The 22057-nt window shown below is 35.4% G+C and overlaps 2 protein-coding genes across 6 annotated transcripts in view; one reads left to right on the top strand and one right to left on the bottom strand.

Moving 5' to 3' along the window:
• Nucleotides 1–3913, bottom strand: part of LOC135109372 (protein inturned-like) — a 30749-nt gene extending 26836 nt beyond the window's left edge. The window contains exon 1 of one of the 3 annotated variants that reach the window (XM_064020791.1): nt 3851–3913. The gene's annotated coding sequence lies outside the window, so the exon portion shown is untranslated. Of the gene's footprint in view, nt 1–43; nt 150–1620; nt 1874–3850 lie in introns of those variants that run through there. The other 2 variants (XM_064020783.1, XM_064020765.1) reach the window with 2 other exon arrangements.
• Nucleotides 3406–22057, top strand: part of LOC135109393 (carnitine O-palmitoyltransferase 1, liver isoform-like) — a 33183-nt gene continuing 14531 nt past the window's right edge. For 2 of the 3 annotated variants that reach the window (XM_064020822.1, XM_064020815.1), the window contains exons 1-11: nt 3406–3564; nt 14877–15049; nt 15634–15788; nt 16035–16144; nt 16554–16720; nt 17105–17205; nt 17947–18169; nt 19912–20111; nt 20653–20804; nt 21362–21522; nt 21982–22007. In XM_064020822.1, coding sequence (XP_063876892.1) covers nt 14909–15049; nt 15634–15788; nt 16035–16144; nt 16554–16720; nt 17105–17205; nt 17947–18169; nt 19912–20111; nt 20653–20804; nt 21362–21522; nt 21982–22007 — 1436 coding nt within the window. In that variant the 5' untranslated portion in view covers nt 3406–3564; nt 14877–14908. The remainder of the gene's footprint in view (nt 3565–14876; nt 15050–15633; nt 15789–16034; nt 16145–16553; nt 16721–17104; nt 17206–17946; nt 18170–19911; nt 20112–20652; nt 20805–21361; nt 21523–21981; nt 22008–22057) is intronic. The other variant, XM_064020819.1, reaches the window with a different exon arrangement.

The following is a 22057-nucleotide window of genomic DNA, read 5'->3' as shown; positions in this document are numbered from 1 at the left end:
ATGGTACATGTTAAGTACAGTATATCGCTTCATAAATAATTACATTAACAATGTTTTCGATTTTTTCTTCTTTCTTTTTTCAACGGAAATTGTGATATTTCTGTTATCTCTGACGGAAAGTTGATAAAAAAAAAAACTGCAAGTAAACTACATTCGATTATTAACAATTTGTTGGGAAGGATTTTTTAATTTGCTTATTAAAATTTCTCGCGGAATTTTTCAACTTTTGGTCGTCTAGAAAATATTGCTAATTTATAAATATCAAGAACCTAAATCTAAAAAAAAAAAAAAGAAATGAAAAAAAATCTGCTTCCAACACAAAATAGCACTATTATAACTTTCATATGCAAAAAAAAAAAAAAAAAAAAAAGTTTCATTACAATTGGTACAATGGTTAGCAAGAAATAAGGAAAAGAAAAAAGAAAGATGAACCGAGATATTTACAGGTAAAGGCAGACAGCTATTTTTGCTTTTTTTTTTCTCTCTCTGCAAAATAACATCCATTATTCATATTATGTCATGCATTGACTCCTTATGGAGTAATATATGGTATTCACATGACATTTTAGAGTAATTAGCTGGCACCTGATCGCCTTTTCTTTGCAAAGTATTATACACTCAAAGACGTAGGCATGGATCAGGAGGCGCTACCTCCTTCATTGTTGCCAAGTCTTCCTAATTAATGCCCTTCTGAGGCTCCTTCATTGTTACCAGGTTTTCCTAATGCCCTACCGAGGATCAGATCATATAGTCATCGTTGCTTCTTCACCTTCCTCTTCTTTCTGTTTGGAACTCGCTCGGACTTGTTTGGAGACAAACATCTACCTCACATCTTCATATAATAATAATAATAATAATAATAATAATAATAATAATAATAATAATAATAATAATAATAATAATAATAGAAAAATAAAGAATCTACTTCAACCAGTTACTCCTCGAAAAGAGAACAGGCGTTGTTGCCTGAACTTTTTGAAGCCAGAAAAGACATTTTGGAAGACAAAAAAAAAAAAAAAAAAAAAAAAAATGGATTTTCAATGAAAGAAAAACGGAAGGAGAGGCTTGGCAGTTCATTGTAAAGGAATATAATATTGCAGGACTTGGACTAAACTAGGTTAGTTGACTTGAGGTGGAAACGGATACTTGATTAATTGAAGGCACATCAAAATCTAACAGAAAAAAAAAAAAAAAAAAAAAAATATATATATATATATATATATATATATATATATATATATATATATATATATATATATATATATATATATATATATATATATATATATATATATATATATATATATATATATATAGTTTCATCCGAAAATAGTAGACGGGTGTACTTATATAAATTTACATTAATTTTAGCTACCGGATGCAGATCATGCCAGCTCATTTCACCACTTCAACATCCATGTTGAGATGAAAATGTTCAAGAGGCATAATTTACAGGTGTGTAATTATTGTGTTATTCATTTGTATATGAACAAGCATTATCTAGCCCCGGAAGCCCCATATTGGCTAACAAAATAAAACAAACTGAACCGGCAAATTTATAAATGTAGAAAGTTGTTTAACTAGTAATAAAAGATTATGGAATGTTTGTCGTGTATTCACCTTGCTGGATGAGTTGAAGTTTGTTGTCGTCTTGTATTTTGATGAGTAGATTCACGGTGTTTTAACTGATGTTTGGGCTTTTTCACCATAAAAGTATTAAATGCTTTAGTTTGTACCCTCCACATACTAAATTAGTAACATATATCAGGAATTGCAGTGCAATTTTTTGAAAATTCTGAAGTGTGTAACGCAGTGATTAGCTCACAGTGACGTCATCTCCCAAAAGCACGTGATGCGTTGTTGAATTGAGATCATAATATGTAAATGAACGCGTTGCCCAACATGACATGCCTTGAAACACAATTGATAAGCAGAAGCCGGGTGCTCGGATCGTGGCATCCAACCCTGAAGTCCTCATCAAGTTCGCCTTATCACGTCTCTCACGCACACATCTGTTGCCACCAAGGTCAGTGGAAGTCCTTATTAGATCATGGTAGCCACTTTCTTGTCCAGTTTGTTTCATGGATCTTCGTCTTCGATATAGCTCTCATAATATCGATGACCTGTTAATTTTGCAATACGTGTACAAAAAGTTTTGAAATATTTCTTCTTCTTCTTCTTCTTATTATTATTATTATTATTATTATTATTATTATTATTATTATTATTATTATTATTATCATTATTATTATACTTGTGTTGCTATTATATAATGGTTTTATTTTAATTTCTTGGAAGACCATTTTTTTTATATCCTTGGTCAAGCTTCACACACACACACACACACACACACACACACACACACACACACACACACACACACACACAAAAAAAAAAAAAAAAAAAAAAAGATAAATAAATAAAAAAATAAATAAATAAAGGGAAAAGTTGTTCCTATAAAAAAAAAAAAAAAGTGGGGAAAAAAGGTCTATAGTTCCGTGTCGGAGGATTTTTCCGAGTCATTTTGACGATGCACATTACACAAGGATTACAAACGATAAATAACACTGTACCGAATCTTTACGACCCTCATTTTACAAACAAGTCTAGGCACAACTATTTGTAAACTTAACGAAATACACACGGAAAATTTGTATATAGCACTTCTTGAGATAATATCGCATGGATAATAACTGTCATCATACGGTAAGACTAATAAGGAATGGAGGGATGGAGCTGCTGTGCCCTTGGCGGCAAGACTGGCAGGTATTATAAAAGCAGCGTGACTCGTATATTTGTTGTCAGTGATGATAATAATAATGATGATGGTTGTTATTTTTACTACTACTACTACTACTGCTACTATATTGTTCTTGCTCCACATAAACTAGTATCGCCTAAATATTCTCCCAAAATAAGACATTATGAAGAATATAGCCACTTTTTAGGTAGTGCGTTATAGGTAGACACGTGTGCTGCACAATGCAAATCTGTCAAGTTATTTTCTTGTGCCAAACGAGATGCCTGCTGCCGTCACAGGATGAGCAGTCTGCCAATTTCACAACTCCCTTGTGTGAGTAAATTAGTAAACTAATAAAATTCTCTCTCTCTCTCTCTCTCTCTCTCTCTCTCTCTCTCTCTCTCTCATGCAGGAGTTACATGGATTTACATACAACACAATGTCAGCGATATTTTTCACAATCACGTACATTGTTGATAAAAGAACCCATGAATGAGAGCGATTGTGTCCGGACGCCCTGACAAGCTTAACACGCGCATAAAAGTAACCTGCGCAAATGTGCATGTGAGGTGCAAAATGACACACTGTGACCAAAATAGAGTTATCATACAGAAACAGACATGGCACCTTAGCACATTAAGGTCCATATCAAACTGCGCGACGGATATCATAAACGAGGTTATCCTGAGGTTTAGAGGTTGGGACAGGCTGTGTGTGTGTGTGTGTGTGTAGCCGAGGCCCGAGAGCCGGAGAGTGCGGATCTGCGGCTGTGGGTCACTCCGGGGCTGGAAGTGGGTGAAGTTAGACGTTCCGTGGTCTTCTCGGTAATTCATTGTTTTCATGTACTTCCCTTTGTGCTTAATGGAATCTGTGATCGAGTGAGTGTGAGTGCATCGAGTGGTGAGAGCAACAGAACACTTGAGATTTGATTCGCATCGCAATTCCTGAAATGGGAGAAAGTAGAGTGTGGTGAAAGTACTATGATGGACCAAGACTTTCTCCTTGGCGACGATCCTTAAATATCCTATTTCGAGTGTAAAGTTTCTCTTATGTGCCTGTAGACTTGCTTGATGTGTGGTAGTGAGCCTTAGGTGTGAGGTTCACACTTACCTGGGTAGGCTCTTCTGAAAAGTTGTTTTTAGGCTTATGACTTCAGGTGATGCACACTTCATGGTAGTAGGTGGTGGGATATTATCAGCGAAGGAACAGGGCTTATTGCAGCATCTGATCTTATTAAGTATATGTTCGGTGTGACTGAATCACATTCATATTATTATGGAAATAGAGGATCTGCTAGCAAGATTTCTGCTCTGGTATTATAGTGTGTTTACTATATTGATTTACAGGATGGACCAAGAAAAGTAACCATTTTAAAATTCTTGTCATTTCCACAAAAAAATAACATATTTCTCTTATTTCCAGGAGAACCATAGCTTTAGCCTTAGATTTTCATCCAAAAGCATGTATACATCCAGCAACTTAATATTCAGTGCAGGAGAGGCGTCTAATTGACTAATTTAGGGAAATAGGAAGTGTTGGGAATAAAAATAAAGGACTGGTCGGCTACAGTCTGCAAGGACAGACAACAGTATTGAGACTCAGACAATGTTTGGAGGAATTACCAAGGAAATCAACAAGATGTTTATCACAGGAGGCTGATCTCTCAAAGGACTACTGTAAGATGCATTATACACCAAAATCTTCACATATTTCCCTACAAGATTTAGTGTACAAGCTCACACTGCAGAAAGTTGTTACTGAGTGAGGACTACTGATGTAATCACAGAATGGGTATCCACAATCTTTACCATTTCTTGTACTGAATATCAAGATGGATCCATTTATGATTTTGGATGAAAATCTAAGGTTTCAGCTTTGAGTCTCATGAAAATAAGAGAAATATGATAGTTTTTTTTTTTTTGTGAAAATTACAAGAATTTTATAATGGTAACATTTTTTTTATCCACCCTGTAAAATAGATTTTTGGATAGTACAGTTGGTTCTCCAGATAACAGAGCCCATATCTCCTTGGTAATGTTAAGTAATGGAGGGAGCTTGTTGTTAAAGAGTTGACCAAGGGAGAAGAATGGGTGTACCAGGTAAGGACTGTAGATCTCATGTGACTGACTGATGAAGCTATGGCGAGACTGAGTTTTCTTTATCAAAGTATATGTTTAGCTGGTCTTATCAAAGTAACCTCTTAGCTACCTGCCACTTGCACTGATTGCACATGTGTGATCCAGCAAACATGTAATTGATCTCAGTCTTATTCAAAGATGGATCAGTATGAGCTCTGAGCTCTTTCCATAGGGGAACAGCTGGCTGGGTGAGCAACAGACAGCCGTAGGTGAATGATGCCTACTGACCATGGAAAACAACAATGAAATTTGCTAGGTTATATGAATTCTGGCAGGGATCGAGGGGCTGGTGCCCCTATAATGATGTCAGTTATGGTGGGTTGAGGAGGCAGGCAGAGCCTTGTGTGAGGGACATCATTCTTTTTTGTGATTTGGTGTGGTTGTATTTTGTCTGATTTAGGAAGAACCAGACATGCTTTATTTCTTGGATTCTCAACCTGTCCTCCATCATCAACCCCCTCAGTTTGATGTATTCCTCCATGTACCCCCTTACTTCCACATAAAAAAAAATCCCAAACAGGATTGAACTGGAATGGACAGGATTGACTGATACTATCCCTCCCTCCTCCCCTTCCCTCTTTCCCTCACACACACACACACACACACTTAGCATTTTCGCTCTCTTTCTCATTTTACAAAATGAAATTTAAATGAATTATTATTCAATTATCAGGTACATCAATTATTTACCACCTGCCATGTAATGTTTTACCACCAAGGTTTAAATTTACCCATGGCTGAGAATCACTGCATTACGTGATGTAGCCCTCTACACATGAACAGGCAAAGTATGGCACCACAGTCTGTCAATTGGCATGATTGCTGGGAATATAGAGTGTGAATCTCTTTTGCTGTGACCAGTTGAATATCCATGTGTAGTTGAACATTCACATTTATATGTGATTTGACAACTTTTTGCTGCAGGGTAAGCTAATCCAGAAATCCCACCCATTGATGGTTTTCAGTCATATCAGTCAGGTTTGCCTCTAGCTGATTTTAAGAAATATCCTAAAAGTTTGTTTAACTATTAATATTATGTTTGTATGGACATTTAAAAAAAATCAGCTTAAGGCAAGACTAATTTATATGTGACTGAAAATATCTTAAGTGTGAAAAATATTGGGAAATGGAAAGGACATTGAGTGCATCAACCAGCTGTCCTGGTGGAAGTTGGGTGGAAGCAAAGGGCATGGCCTCCAGATCATCTTCATTTATGGTGACCATAGTTAGTGGCCACGTCATCATGGCTGATTAGTTGGTGCCATAACAGCCACCTTTCCCAAGCTATGCCTCTTCAGCTGCAGAAATATTAATTTTGAAGCTCATAAATTTTTCCATACAAATACTACAGTGGTGGGAAGTAGTGTGATAAGCAAGAATAAAATGTTATGAGACGACACCATAATAGCTTTTTGCTCATGGTATGGAAAAAAATGGTCCTCAAGATATGTTATGAAACTTCATTTATGAGAAATGCTATCTCAGGAAAGTAGGGAATTACACTGCCAAGACCATACTGTCATGACCCATGATCATTGATCTGGGCTGTGGTGATTTCCAGTGTTTATATGTCATCCAAAATCATCATTCACGGCCACGTCTCCACTTCATCTTATGTTATATATGTGTTTCATTAAATGTGATGGCTAACTCAGTATTTATTAACTTCTTTAAGGTGTTTCCTTTATATCGTATGATTGTCCTTTTCTCTTGTAATTAGGTTTATGACTTCACAGAAGCTAATAATTTTTGCTAGATTGTGATTTCAGGTTTTTTAACACTTCTTCAATAGTGTGTTGTAGCCAAGGTGGAATTGGCTGGCTGCACATTGCTGCTGGACTCATTAATAAAAGCTGAGTTAACCATCACATTTAAAGATATATATATATATATATATATATATATATATATATATATATATATATATATATATATATATATATATATATATATATATATATATATATATATTGCATTCACATCCATGGAAGTATTTTAGTGGTAGCCTACATGGATACAAATAATTGATTCCAGTGTCAAGTGCACTAAACAGTGATAAAAGTGAAATTCTTTATTGTTGTATCAGTGGCAATTAACTGTCCATGGAAAGTTCTATGTTGTGTGATATGAATGGTGTGACCATGCAAACTCCACCCATATCTGTGCACACCTATTTACTTGCATACATACATATAAATAACCATATATCTTTATAATTGTATAATGCAGTGATGCTAGTGAGTATGAAATATGGATAGAGAGAGAGAGAGAGAGAGAGAGAGAGAGAGAGAGAGAGAGAGTCCTGAAGGCAAAGAAGCAGAGTGTGAGACTGCAGGCACATAGATCAGGATAGGGGTGGTATCTGTATTATGCACAGTGCCATTGCCCATTCAGGATAGTTATGACACCACTTTGAATCCATTGGTGTTATGATGTGTGAGCTCAAGTACATTTATGAAATAGCATATGTCAAGACCTGTAGTTTGTCAATGTTTTTTGTTTGTTTGTCTCTTTCTTTTTATCATTAAGATCCAATCAGCAATAAAATTCATACATTAATTTTGTTGCGGAGTTTAACTGACAGAGTGAGCAGTGTGTAAGCAAACTGAGGATGATATCAACATCATGCAATCATCAGGACTACTCTGTGTTTTAGAGGCATTTATTATAAACCAAGAATTATGACATGCTTGACTGCAGATTGATGATAATTGTGCATGTGTGTATTTACCTAGTTTGCTTAGTTGTGGTTTACAGGTGGGGAGTAATCTCACATTCTCCTGTCTCCGTATCTATCCAGTTTGGTCTTAAAAGCATGTACAGTTACGGCATTGACATTGTCTACACTGAGTTAATTCCATTTGTTCACACTTCTTGAGGAAAACTATACTTCTTGATGTCTCTTCTACAGTTAACCTTCTTCAACTTCTTACTCTGTCCCCTTGTACTCTGTGTCTAAATTTATAAAATATTCTTTGTCCACATTTTATATACCATTTATCATTCTATAGATGTTTATTAAATCTCCTCTCTCTCTCTCTCTCTCTCTCTCCTATTTTCAAGGATAGGAATTTCCAACATTTTTAATCTCTCTTCATAGGTTGACTTAATGAACTCAGGAACCATCTTAGTGACTGCTCTTTGTACTCTTTCTAATTTTATAATATTCCTCTCTGTATGAGGAGACCACACCACTACCACATTTTCCAATCTTGGTCTTATCATGGAAATCAACAACTTTTTTTTATCATTCTTTCATCCAAATATGATGATGCCATTCTTATTTTTTTAACAAATTCATTGTCTCTCCAGTAATTTTATCAATGTCTATGTCCAGAGTCAGATTTTCAGTAACTGTTACTCCCAAATCCACTTCCTCTTTTGACTTCTTTAACTTCACACCATCCATCTCATAATGATATTGTATTCTTTTCTTACTCTTACCAAACTCCATTACTTTACATTTACTTAAATTGAATTCCATTTGCCAAGATTTACTCTATCTATTTATCTTATTTAAATCATCTTGCAGTACCATACAATCATTTACATTATCTACCCTTCTCATCAGCTTAGCATCATTCACAAATAAGTTCATATAACTATCTATTTCTTCATTGATGTTATTCACATATATTACAAACATTATTGGTCCCAACACTGACACCTGTGGGACACCACTAGTTACCTTCTGCCATGATGAATTTTGGTCTTGTATTACAGTTCTTATCTATCTATCATCTAGATAATCCTCCATCTACTCCAACAGTCTTCCTCAAATTTTTCCATATTTTTTTTTTATCTTCTATAGCAGTCTACAGTGTGGTACTTTGTCAGACACTTTCTTCAAGTCTAAGAGTGTGTTTGTGTATGTGTGTGTGTGTGTGTGTGTGTAGGAAAGGAAGTGATAAAGGGAGGGGAAGTAAAAAAAAGTGTTTCAGCCAGAGGATTGGTACAGTGGTTTAAGAGGTTGGAAGTTGTGAACATTTACCAATACTAGGAAATTAGTGTTCACAGCTCATTTTTGCTTTTCACAGTGCAGATTTCCAAACACAATGAATGTGTGCTTCTCTCTGTGTATATGCTTCTCCGTACTCATAACTACTCGTATTAGTGAGCTGTTATATGGTTGCTCTTCCAACTTTTCTTATAAGCTCACTCCTTTAGATGGCCATGCAACTAAAGTGTAAAGTCTGTTTCAGTTCATTTCTCTAGATATGTAATTGAAAAATTGATGTCTCTTTTCTAGTTACTTGTCATGCTTGCCTTCTCAGTCACAGGCACTATTGTCTAGTATTCCTAATTTCTTTCACATTTTATCATAGTCCTTGAATGCAGGTAAAACAGAGCCGAGTATAGAGTTTCCTTGTATTGTCTTATCAGCTTTAGATCTAATGCACTTATCAGTCTTTATGGTGTCAACCTTATCTGGCCTACATACTTAGTGGACTAGTGATGCAGTATCAGAAGCCGTGAGATTGAAAATTATGATTAGCCTGATAAAATACATTGTTTTTGTTTGTTAAAAAGTTTCACAAATATACATTTAGATAAACAAACTTTTTAGCTCCACAGAACAATTTTCTTAACAATTATGACACAGCTTATACTAATTTTAATACTGAATAGGGTGTTATTTACATAAGATAGCTAATTTCAAGTTGTGGGTGTAGCAATTGATGTATATGATTTATGAAGCAGAGTCTTGTATATCTTTTTTTCTATTATTTATTCCTCTCTCTCTCTCTCTCTCTCTCTCTCTCTCTCTCTCTCTCTCTCTCTCTCTCTCTCTCTCTCTCTCTCTCTCTCTCTCTCCATAACTCTATATGTATTTCTTGCAATTTACTTTTGTATTGCTTCACATCGGGGTTAGAATCTCAGTGCCAGAGGGAAGGTGTGTTGAGTGCTTGTATACTGACATGCTATAGCATGAACAAGTATTGTATTGTTGTTGTTGTTGTTGTTGTTGTTGTTGTTGTTGTTGTTGTTGTTATTATTGTTATTATTATTATTGTTGTTGTTGTTGTTGTTGTTGTTGTTGTTGTTGTTGTTGTTGTTATTACTGTATTATTATTTTTTTTCTTTTTTGGTGTACATATTCATGTGATTTCATTAAGAAATGTTTATGATAATGTGAACAAGTTTTATCTTGTTGTGTTTCTTTGGGTAAAGTTTCTTCACATCAGTGCAGTTATATATGGATTTCCTTTTATTTTAATGTGAAGGAGCCTGGCCAAGAACACTAGTAAGTGGAAAAAAAAAGTCTACTCATTTGCCATTCTTAAAAGTTTCAAATTGATTGGCCAGTTAAGTTTTGAAATCTTGATAGGAATTGGTTACAAGCATGGCGGGGAATAAGGATTTCACTCTTTCACTGTGATATGCAACAATTCACACTACTGAAAGAACTGTACACAGTTTTACAAAACCTATAAGGAAGGGAAAGAGATTTAAAGACTAGATTTTCCAATATATAGCCAGTAAAATGTTCACAAGCTTTTTTTTTTTTTTTTTTTCATAAAAGGGTAACTGGCTAAGGAAAACAAAATTTTTTTGGGGGGGGGGCGCCAGCCCCAAAAAGAGATGTTAAGAGAATCACCGAAAATTGAATATATGTGTCTTGAAACCCCTCTTGAAAGAGTTCAAATCATAGGAAGGAGGGAATACTGAAGCAGGCAGGGAGTTCCAGAGTTTACCAGAGAAAGGGATGAATGATTAAGAATACTGGATAACTCTTGCATTTGAGAGATGAACAGAATAGGGATGAGAAAAAGTAGAAAGTTTTGTGCAGCAGGGCCATGGAACGAGGGAAGGCATGCAGTTAGCAAAATCAGAAGAGTAATTAGCATGAAAATAGTGATAAAAGATAGCAAAAGATGCAACATTGCGGCAAAGAGAAAGAGGTTGAAGACAGTCAGTTAGAGGAAAGGAGTTGATAAGATGAAAATCTTTTAATTCTACCCTGTCTAAAATAGGGATATGAGCGGAACTCCCCCATACATGTGAAGCATACTCCATACATGGACAGATAAAGCCCCTGTACTGAGTTAGCAGCTGAGGGCAGATGAGAAAAACTGGTGGTGTCTCAGAATGCCTAACTTCATAGAAGCTGTTTTAGCTAGAGATGAGATGTGAAGTTTCCAGTTTAGATTATAAGTAAAAGACAGACTGAGGATGTTCAGTGTAGATGGGGGACAGTTGAGTTTCATTGAAGAAGAGAGGATAGTTGTCTGGAAGTGTGGCTTGTTATGAAGGAACCAGGTGTCTAATAGCAGTGAAAGGGTGAGAGAGTTCCTGTGTTTACTTGTTGGGAGGTGGTTTCTAAGGAAGGAATAAAAGGTTTAACTACTTCAGTAAAAAGCAATGGTAATTTTTCATATGATAACATTCATAAATCTGCACATTTTTTTTTATATCTTCATTCATTGTGTCATTTTCTTAGTATTCAAGACCTTATTTTTAATTGTGGCATTCATTGCAATTTTAGTTATTATGCAACTGCTTGGTATAGTGGGCAAATTAGTTCACTGGAGGCCTTCTGTTTCTGCTTCTGTTTATGCTTCTTTTCTTTATCCTCCTCCTCCTCTTCCATGTCTTCCTTAATGAAAATGAAGCATCAACATGTTATCTGTAGACAGTGCTTCATCATAGGGAAGTTTCTGCACACTTGGTCTTCAGTGTCCTCTTTCTTATGTCTGAATGGTGTGTAGATGAAGCATGGTGATAAGGGACTCAAGGAGGGTTTGTTTGTTTAACGGTAATGTGTGTATTTAATAACGTATATATTTTTTGACCAGGGATTCCTGATCACTTTTCTTTAGGCTGTAGTGACTTGTTTGGTTGTTATATTAAAACACAAAACTTGATAACATGCATGTTATCATCATCATTATTCATCAATATATATATATATATATATATATATATATATATATATATATATATATATATATATATATATATATATATATATATATATATATATATATATATATATATATATATATATATATATATATATATATATATATATATATATATATATATATATATATACTTGTATATGCTAGCAAGTCAGAATGGTGAGGCCAAAGGTATAATGCCTTTTTTTATTTTTCATAAAGATGGTCATTGTTATGATGATGTAGAAAATTTGCTTGAAGAGGGGAAGGAGAAAATGTTAACTTGTAATTTTTCATTATCCTTCCTGTCACATTATTTATATTTTTATGGTGGTTCTTTCTAGGTGTGTGTGTGTGTGTGTGTGTGTGAGAGAGAGAGAGAAAATATGATAGGTAACAAGAGTATTTGTTGAGATGGAGGCTGGTGGTGAAGAGAATAATAACTGAGATTTGTGCCTTGTACGAATCCCCAATAACCTGGCAGGAGAGTGCTGGTTTTGTGTAGGTGTGTTGGGAACTGGTAGAGAGAGTTCTGTCTCCTTTCTCTGGATCTAGCTGTCTAACAAGTTTTTATAAGTATGTGTTTAAAGGGACAACAGTGTTTCTTCTTGGGAGAGATGCTCCTGGCAAGGCTGCAGAACCTTTTGTGTTTCTGTGATACAAGACTTGATGATCATGCAGATGTGCTGATGCTTGGATTGAAAGAATGACTTCTTTCTGTATTTTGTTTATATTCTTGTTCTGTTTTATTTTATATGTTTCACTTAAGATTTATTTGTTTTCTTTGTTGTAATTTTTGTATTTTGTTTGATTTTCAATTTGTATATGCTTGTGTGGTGAATGGGAGATTCTGTATTGCAGTGATAAAACTTGAGGGATTTTATAATTCAGTCACTGTTGCTAAAATACAGTCAAGAAAGGAAAGGACTAATTATAGACAAAACTGAGATTTCTTACAATTTGGTGGGTATTAAGTCATAATTGTCTCTCACACAAGCTGAGGCTATAAACAGAACTTGGCTTGGCTTGTTGTTTGATATGCCAGGGATGACCCTAGCTTGGCAGTGCCTCAGCCTGTGTATGCCCTGTAGTGCCAGCTGATGTGAGAGTAGCTAGTGTTGTGTGATGGGGATTGGATTGGCATTGTGCCAGGTCTGGTAGGTCTTGGGTGGACAGGTTGCCAGAGAGTGTAATATGTGTTGTGATGCTTTTCCACTTTCTCCTCCTTGTCATGTGTGTGATGAAGAGAAAAAGGTATTGCAGTTTGTAATGGGTAATCAGACATGACTTGCATTATGCAAGATGGTGTTGTTAAGTGAAATATGTAAAATGTTATGTGTAGTATTGTTTGAGGTGCTGTGTGATATTAGATTTTGTATTATCAATTGATGGTAATTGCAGTGTGGTGTTGTGTGCTGATATAATAGAATGTGGTATGTAGTAGATTAGTAATTATATATATATATATATATATATATATATATATATATATATATATATATATATATATATATATATATATATATATATATATATATATATATATATATATATATATATATATATATATGTATATGTATATATGTATATACATATATATATATATATATATATATATATATATATATATATATATATATATATATATATATATATATATATATATATATATATATATATATATATATATATTACTAATCTACTACATACCACATTCTATTATATCAGCATGCAGCACTACACTGCAATTACCGTCAATTGATAATGCAAAATCTAATATCACACAGCACCTCAAACATTACTACACATAACATTTTACATATTTCACTAATATATATATATATATATATATATATATATATATATATATATATATATATATATATATATATATATATATATATATATATATATATACACACACACACATATATATTATTATATCAGCACACAACACCACACTGCAATTACTGTCAATTGATAATACAAAATCTCATATCATGCAGCACCTCAAACAACACTACACATAACATTTTACATATATCACTTAACAACACCATCTTGCATAATGCAAGTCATGTCTGATTACCTATTACAAACTGCAGTACCTATTTTTTCTTCATCACAACACATATTACACTCTCTGGCAACCTGTCCACCTAAGACCCACCAGACCTGGTTGGTAGATTAGTAATTATATATATATATATATATATATATATATATATATATATATATATATATATATATATATATATATATATATATATATATATATATATATATATATATATATATATATATATATATACACACACACACACACACACACACACACACACACACACACACACACTTTACTGCCTTTATTTTCATGTAGAGGCACTCCACTCCACTTACCTGGTCCTATACTTCCATTTTCTTCCAATCAAGGTCACTTGTCAAAAGTATCAATGCTACCACCACATTTCCTCAGTATTTTAATATGACTAGTTTGTACATGTATATTTACAGCTTTACCACTCCAGTCTGGTTCTTATTTTCTCTGTCTCTATCAAGTCTTCTGTGCACAAATGCTTGCCTTCTACCTGGTTTCATGCTCATATTTAACACTGTCTTTCCCTACTGTCATGAAATGTTCTGAGTCACTTTTCCAAATTTTTTTCACCATCTTACAACCTACAAGAACTCCATCCTTTCCTTCTCTTTACTTTTATTCTTCAATTCATTTTTTAGAACTTTGTGTCAGAAAATGTCCACATAGATATGAGACAACACTTATCAGTCATCACCTTTGCACTTTGTACTGTGGAAGAAGAATGAAGTAGGCTTGCACATCAAAGCAACTTCAAAGATATGATCTGAAAATAAGATAAATCACTGGAATTATTCAGTCAGATGCGGAATGCAGGTTAATTGAAGATTGATAACTGTGTTGGGACTTTTCTCATTAGTAGATTTTAGGAAATTCCACCTGGTATTCCACAAAACATTCTTATCAAATACTGTCAGTAAAGAGACTAAATTGCCCTTTGACATGCTTGAAGCTCTGCAACTAATCTCAAGATACTCATAACTGTTTTGTTTCCTGAACAGTACTGTGAGTGGGGTGGGCAGCAGCAGCAGGGATGGCAGAGGCTCACTCAGCAGTTGCATTCTCCTTTGCCATCACCCATGAAGGTGTTCATGTCAACTATGACCGGGAAGTGCTGCATGTTATCTGGCACTCTGGCTTGCGCTCATGGCGCCGGAACATCCACCGTTTTGTGGTGCGTTGACCTTTTGCTGTTTGCTGTACATGTGTGCCTATATTATGGAAATATTGACTGATTATGTAGGTCTCTTTATGTAGTCATTCATTGGCACTGATATAGAACTGGAGTTTATTGAGTTCACCAAACTAAAGTAATGGATATCATATTACTAAGAGCACTAGACCATTCTGTTTGCCATCAAAGTTAGACTGTAAGTAGGTTGATATTGTGATTAAAGCTAACATATACTGTATAGTATGGAATAATCAAGAAGGTATTCAAAACAAAAGAAAAAATTCTTACTTTCAAAAATTTTGAGTGGAGAGCACTTGTGCATCTAGTAAAGTAAGGCTTGTGGAGGGAAACTCAGTTGAATATCAAAATTCAGAGAGAAAGAAAGAGATCTTTGTTTTCAATGTTCTTTTTTATGTATTTTATATAGCATTATTGTTTATGGGGTCCTAGTATTGTATACAAGAATTATCAGCTTACAATTTTTTTCTTTTCCACTTTTCAGTATAAAAATAAACAGGCAATTGCTTGATGAGACCATTTTTTATCCAGATACATAAGCTTTTCCATCCATTGTGCACTAACAGAACAATGTGCAATGCGGTCTGTTTCCCGCCTCCATCTCTTCCCTGGCTCTCACTGTGGGAGGCTACAATGCCCTCTACCTTGCCCGGGACCAGTATGCCTCTGGATTTGACATCTCCCTAGGTCTAATAGACAAAATTAAGCACCACATAAAGTTGTGAGTAATGTAATGGTTTTGTCATCATGTGCAGTGAAAAAACACTTAAAGTACATCTGGTTAAAATTTCATCCACCGTGAAAGTATTTAAGAGAATTGATATAATGTGATTGAAGATTAAAACTTCTATTATTGTATATTGCACATTATACTAAGAAAATATATGCATAAATCATGTCTTCATTTTCTCTTTATCTATCTGTGCCTGATATCCTGATATGTAATGTGTATGTTTATATTGTGCAGAGAGGAACCAGCCCAAAGTGTGGCTTGCTGTTCCATCATTGCATGTGGCTGCTGGATGGGTGCTATTATGTTCATGAAGTACTCCCTAAGACTACTCTATATGTACAAAGGTGAGCTTATGAATTCATTATGCTAAGTTTTAATTGCATTAAGACCATGATGTATTAGCATTCTGTATCTTGAAGGTATGGTTACATAAGAACTTAAAGAAGATTGACTCTGTACTTATATTTATCTTGTCTTTCTTTCAGCTGTTGTTTATTCCATGCTGCTATCACATTTTTCCCTTCCTCATCATAAAATAATAATACCTCTGTGGGAGGTGTAATTATTCATGTTGTTCAAACATTTTTCTTATCTCCCTTTTTTTTTTTTTTTATTTCTTTAAGTATCTGGCTTCTTTATTTCTTGTGTGTGTGTGTGTGTGTGTGTGTGTGTGTGTGTGTGTGTGTGTGTGTGTGATAGACATGCATAAAGAAATACTCAACATTGCTGAAGATCATTGCCATTCACTTGCAGGATGGATGTATGAGACTCGTGGACGTGGTGGTAAGATGAGTATTACAACAAAACTTTGGATCCTGGCTGTTAAATTGCTCACTAAGTTCTCTCGGCCCATGTTATACTCCTATCAGGGATCCCTGCCCCGTCTGCCACTGCCATCTCTCTCCCTCACCATGTCCAGGGTGGGTCTTATTGCAGGGGGAACAAGTGGAAAGCTTTGTGTTCTGAAGCACTGAGAAATTTATCTGAAGTTTCAACCTTGTGAGAAAGCAACTAGAGATTGAATAACTGATGGGAAAGATAAAATACAAGACTTATTATTAATTCAGAATAAATCTTTATTAAGATTAAAATAAACATCACTGTCATCCTTCTCTTTTTGCAAAAAAATTATAGAACTTTTGAAAAAATCATAAAACTTGAATACTAGGCTAAAGTTAAAGATTTTAGATATAGTTAGTTTTTTGATAAAATTATTTATTATCTTAGTAGAGTCTTTGAGGGCTCGAAGAAGGTCATGGAATGTCACAAGCAGTTGGTATAATTGTTAATACTTTGTGCTACAGTACCTACGCAGTGTGCGGCCACTGATGGACGATGAAAACTATGTTCGCATGCAGGGTTTGGCAAAGGACTTCCAGGCTGGTATCGGCAAAAAGTTGCAGAGGTGAGAAGGAGGTTTATTTTTTATTAGATGTAAAGTGTTTCAGTTAGATGTAAAATTAGAATAATACTTTAAATTTTTTTAGGACTTGCAAGGAATATGGGAATTCTCTATCCAGAATATATGTTGGAACAGTTCTTTGGTTTCATATATTGTAATGGACAAGAATATTAACACATTCTTAATTTGATTATGCTTGTTTTCACTGTATATGAAATTGCCTATAGGTATTTCAAATCTTGTGTGTTGTAAGGATTTTTTTTTTTTACTACCAGAAATCCAAGTAAATATTATTGTTGCATTCTTTTTGCATCATGCATACATTTTATAAGTGTGAATGATGAGCCCTTCCATATACTAAATATCATTAGAGTATCAGTTTTAAAATTTATGTATACTATAAAGTAGATGCATATATTTACCTGTCTGTGTGCTAGTCTTTTTTTATGTATATTATGTCTTTGATTCATTGAATAATTGTTTGTTTGCCTAAGTCTGTTTCTTGCATGCAGGCTCCAGTGGTGATGAAATATGAAGGGAGATGCATAATTTCAAATAAATTGGTGTAATTATTTAATTTATCCATTATGATGATACTGTGGTAAGTTTTTCCTCTCTTCATGTTCATTGTACCTTTAACTTGCTTACTTTGATGGTATCTGTTCCAGAATGATTTTTCATCTACTTAATCCTTAGGGTAAGGAAAAAAATATAAAGCTAAGATTTGCCTTTCTTATTTGATAGGTACCTAGTGCTGAAGTCTTGGTGGTCCACCAATTATGTAACAGATTGGTGGGAGGAGTTTGTATATCTGCGAGGAAGGTCTCCCATCATGGTCAATTCCAACTTCTATGGCACAGATGCCATCTTGCTGCACCCCACTCACCTTCAGGCAGCTCGGGCAGCCAATGTGACACATGCTGCCTTCCTTTTCCGTCGCCTTGTAGACAGGCAGCAGCTTCAGCCGGTGAGGACTGTTGTAATCATACCACTGCATACTGTCCTTGATGCTTTGGTGATGTTGATTATTGTGCTTAACAGAGAAATGCCTAACTTTATGATGCAAGAGTAAAGTTCTTAAGTGATGGTACACATGGTTTTAACATGGATAAAATTTTATTGTAAACTTTTTTTCATGTTCACTGAACTAGAGTCTGCCTCAGCAGAATTCTCTGAAAGGGTCATAAGTTCAAACTGAATTGCCTGATGGAGACAAGTTTGTATGATCTTTTCACACTGGTATCCTTTGCTTAGCAGAGAATATAACTTGAGAATTTGTGATATTACTATTTGGCTGGTGTTGAAGGCCAGAAGCATATCAAAAGATTTTGATAGTGTCTGGCACAAAACTTTGATTTCCAAACTACCCTCCTACGGCTTCTATCCTTCTCTCTGGAACTTCATCTCAAGTTTCCTTTCTAATCGCTCTATTGCTGCTGTGGCAGACGGTCACTGTTCTTCTCCTAAATCTATTAACGGTGGTGTTCCTCAGGGTTCTGTCCTGTCACCTACTCTCTTCTTATTATTCATTAATGATCTAAACCAAACTTCTTGTCCTATTCACTCCTACGCTGATGATACCACCCTGCACTTTTCCACATCTTTTCATAGATGTCCAACCCTTCAGGAAATAAACATTTCATGCAGGGAAGCCACAGAACACTTGACTTCTGATCTCTCTAAAATTTCTGATTGGGGCAGGGCAAACTTGGTATTGTTCAATGCCTCAAAAACTCAATTCCTCCATCTATCAACTCGACACAACCTTCCAGACAACTATCCCCTCTTCTTCAATGACACTCAACTGTCCCCCATCTTCTACACTGAACATCCTTGGTCTGTCCTTTACTTATAATTTGAACTGAAAATTTCACATCTCATCTTTAGCTAAAACGGCTTCTATGAAATTAGGCGTTCTGAGACATCTCTGCCAGTTTTTCTCACCCCCCCCCGGCTACTAACTCTGTACAAGGGCTTTATCCATCCATGTACGGAGTATGCTTCACATGTCTGGGGGGGGTTCCACTCATACTGCTCTTCTAGACAGGGTGGAATCAAAAGCTTTTCATCTCATCAACCCCTCTCTTCTAACTGACCGTCTTCAGCCTCTCTCTCATCACCACAGTGTTGCATCTCTAGCTGTCTTCTACCACTATTTTCATGCTAACTGCTCTTCTGATCTTGCTAACTGCATGCCTTCCCTCCTCCCGCGGACTCACTGCACAAGATTTTCTTCTTTCTCTCACCCCTATTCTGTCCATCTCTCTAACACAAGAGTTAAGCAGTATTCTCAATCATTCATCCCTTTCTCTGGTAAACTCTGGAACTCTCTGCCTGCTTCTGTATTCCCATCTTCTTATGACTTGAATTCCTTCAAGAGGGAGGTTTCAAGACACTTATCCTTCAATTTTTGACTACCGCTTTGGACCCTTTTATGGGACTGGCATTTCAGTGGGCATTTTTTTTTTTATTGGATTTTTGTTGCCCTTGGCCAGTGTCCCTCCTACATAAAAAAAAAAAAACTGCATTCTCTGATTTTACTTTGATTTATGTATCATAATTTATGTACTGAATAAGTTTTTCCTCTCTCTCTCTCTCTCTCTCTCTCTCTCTCTCTCTCTCTCTCTCTCTCTCTCTCTCTCTCTCTCTCTCTCTCTCTCTCTCTCTCTCTCTCTCTCTCTCTCTCTCTCTCGCTGTCTCTCTCTGCAGATAATGGCTCAAAACATGGTTCCACTGTGCTCATATCAGTATGAGCGGACCTTCAACACCACCCGTGTACCTGGGGTGCAGACAGACAAAATTGTACATTTCAGTGACTCAACCCACATCACTGTGTACCATGCTGGCCGCTTCTTCAAGATGCCCTGCTATTATAAGGGTCGGCTGCTCAATCCCAAGGAACTCCAAATGTTAGTATTTTTATTAAGTTACACTGTGGTAGGACACATGCTGTTTGTACACTTAGTGGGTTGGTTAGAAGAATATTGCCTCTGTATACCTTGTGTATTGTAAAAAGTGACTAAAAGAGATTGAATGAGAGGTCTGGGAATCCTCTCCTTTTCCCTTTTTCTTTCTTATTTTTACAATAGAATAAGATTTTTTTGGTTATGCTACCTAAAGGGGATCTCAGTAGGGTATTTAGTAGATAGGTAATATTATTCTTGTTACACTGTTACATAACATTTCATTATAGTGAGCACATGACTTGGATATCTGTTTATGTTAATCCTTACATTCTTTCCAGCTCAATATCACTAACATTTTTTAAGTTTTGAAATGTAGTAATATAGTAATATAGGAAAAATAAAATTATATTTGATAATTATGGAATTTTTTCATATTAATGTGATTTTTATTGTTTGGTGTTATTACGTTAATACTTAATTTCTTGAGTTCTTAAGTAATTGTCATTCTTGGATAACAGATAATCTTTACTTTCCTGGATTACAGGCAGTTTGACAGGATTCTAGCTGATGAGAGTGTCCCAGAAAAGGGAGAAGCCACCCTTGGAGCTCTAACTGCAGGAGAGCGCACACCCTGGGCTGAGGCACGCACCAAGTTCTTCAGCAAAGGTGTCAACTATAGCTCACTGAAGGACATTGGTAAGGACTCAATTATAAAATTATTTTTCACTGTAGGTCATGTCATTATAAAGATTCCATACCACTCCTGCTTTTCTTAAAACTTGACTTTGGAAAACTGACATGTGGAAAAAGTAATAGCCTAACAAATCAGTCATACCATCAGCCTATATGATTCCATCAGACAGCAAATGCAGTAGTTAAACCATATGTCATGCTATGTTGGCTTGTCCTGTTTTTAAGGTGTCTGGGTATATGTATGGAAAACTAGTTGTATACTTGATATGCAAGTAAGGCTTAGTCATGGAAGAAAGAAATAAAGGCCCAAGACAGTAGAGATGTGTTATCTTGTAGGTGCTTGTGGTGTGGATGTGATGGTTGGAAGAGCAGTCAAAACATGTGAAATGTTTTATGACTTTATAAGAGATGAGAAATAAGATGTGGATTTGGGAAAAATGTGTGGAGCAGCATCTTAGAGAGAGAGAGAGAGAGAGAGAGAGATGATGAAAATTTAAATGTTTATTGCATGTTAGATAGGTGTTATGCTTGTTTATAAGTGGTTGTTTTGTGTGATACAGAGAAATCAGCCTTTGTGGTGGTGTTGGAAGAGGATGAGTATGACTATAGCCCTGATGATCCCACGCAACTGGACCGCTTTGGACGAGCTATGTTGCATGGCAAGGGGTATGACCGCTGGTATGATAAATCTTTCAACGTCATTGTCATGAAAAATGGACGGGTGAGTCATTCTTAACTCCATATAAATAGTTACCACCATAGCTCAGGTCTTTTTAAATTTTTCTCCTCAGTTGTTCTTTTCCATTATCAGTTTAATACAAGAACACAAAATTGAACTGGTGTATGAGTGCAGGTAGTCTCCATTTGTACTATCTATCTATTTATCTGTTTGCCCATTTATATATCATGCTAACATCCCATGCAGAGGAAAAAGCTGAGACAAGACATAAATTCCCTGGCTGGGCTGCAACCCTTTACAGTGATGTCTGTCTGGTGCATGCATCTTATTTCATAGTGTGCTGGATTTCTTTTTCAACCAGTTCTTACACATTATTGGCATGTTTGAAATATTTTAACACTAATTTTAATAAAAATGCTGTGTGCACTTCTGCTGTTCATTTGTGATCAGTGCAGTTATGAAATGGCAAATTCTACAATCCTTTCTCCTTGTACATTTCAGATTGGGTTTAATGCAGAACACAGCTGGTAAGTACAAACTTTTGATTGCTTTTATCCTGGACCTCTCATTTTTGCAA

The sequence above is a fragment of the Scylla paramamosain genome, chromosome 2 (assembly GCF_035594125.1).
Source record: "Scylla paramamosain isolate STU-SP2022 chromosome 2, ASM3559412v1, whole genome shotgun sequence".
Lineage (NCBI taxonomy): Eukaryota > Metazoa > Arthropoda > Malacostraca > Decapoda > Portunidae > Scylla > Scylla paramamosain.
Note: the sequence above shows the minus strand (reverse complement) of the source record. Positions and strands in the feature narration are given on the sequence as shown.